Genomic DNA, 1,023 nt, shown 5'->3' on the forward strand with positions numbered 1-1,023 from the left:
TTCCTTTTTCTTTTCCCCTCATCCCCCCCTCTTTCTTTTTCAATGGTATAGTTCTGGGGCTCAGACTCAGAACTTCTGCATGCTGGGCAAGCATCCTGCCAACTGAGCAACATTTTCATTCCCCTTGGTGTTTTTGAGACGGAGTCTATTTGTGTAACCAGTTTTTACACAATTTAGGGTATTTGTGCCTTGGCCTCTAGACAGTTGGAATGATGGGTGTGTACCACACCATTCCTGGCTCATTCACTTTTTGTAATATTGGTTTCATACTGAAATGACCAACTGTTGAATTTAATGGGCGAAACAAAATTTGTCATGAAAATCCACTTTATCTTTCCTTTGAATGTGGTAGAGGACTTAGCCTTGCATTGGAGGCTCACGTTCCATTTGTCTTAAATGCATGCCTATGTTAGGGCAGCAGAAGTACTGTTTTAAAATGCCATCTGCTTGACGAGTTCTTAAAATCCTTTGAGGCGCATGGCTAGTGTGATTATGGTTTTCTTGTGTTTCTGATATCTCAAGGTGGAGATCAGCATTCAGAGTAACTTCCAGCCGGGAATGAAGTTGGAGGTGGCCAATAAGAACAATCCAGACACTTACTGGGTGGCCACGATCATCACCACCTGTGGACAGCTGCTGCTTCTGCGTTACTGTGGTTATGGGGAAGACCGAAGGGCTGACTTCTGGTGTGATGTGATTATAGCAGATCTACACCCTGTGGGGTGGTGCACACAGAACAACAAGGTGTTGATGCCCCCGGATGGTGAGCTCACATATCGAAGGCTTTGATCAAAGAGGTTGCTCTTCATGATTCCTGTCCTTGCTGAAGGGACAGAGAGAATCATCTAGAAAATTGTGAATCTGCTCATTATTATCTAATGGATGCTGTTGGGTGGGTGGTGTGGATACTGTCGGATAGGTGGTGGTTTACTATTTTGTGGATGCTGTGGGGTGGGTGGTGGTTTACTATCTTGTGGATGCTGTGGGGTGGGTGGTGGTTTACTATCTTGTGGATGCTGTGGG

General features: G+C 45.2%; 1 protein-coding gene across 3 annotated transcripts in view; it reads left to right on the forward strand.

The window, feature by feature from the left end:
- Positions 1-1,023, forward strand: part of Sfmbt2 (Scm like with four mbt domains 2) — a 181,052-nt gene that overhangs the window by 33,681 nt on the left and 146,348 nt on the right. For all 3 annotated transcript variants that reach the window (XM_013349026.2, XM_026783078.1, XM_026783077.1), the window contains exon 4: positions 523-763. In XM_013349026.2, the coding sequence (XP_013204480.2) occupies positions 523-763 (241 nt within the window). The remainder of the gene's footprint in view (positions 1-522; positions 764-1,023) is intronic.

The sequence above is a fragment of the Microtus ochrogaster genome, chromosome 16 (assembly GCF_000317375.1).
Source record: "Microtus ochrogaster isolate Prairie Vole_2 chromosome 16, MicOch1.0, whole genome shotgun sequence".
Taxonomy (NCBI): domain Eukaryota; kingdom Metazoa; phylum Chordata; class Mammalia; order Rodentia; family Cricetidae; genus Microtus; species Microtus ochrogaster.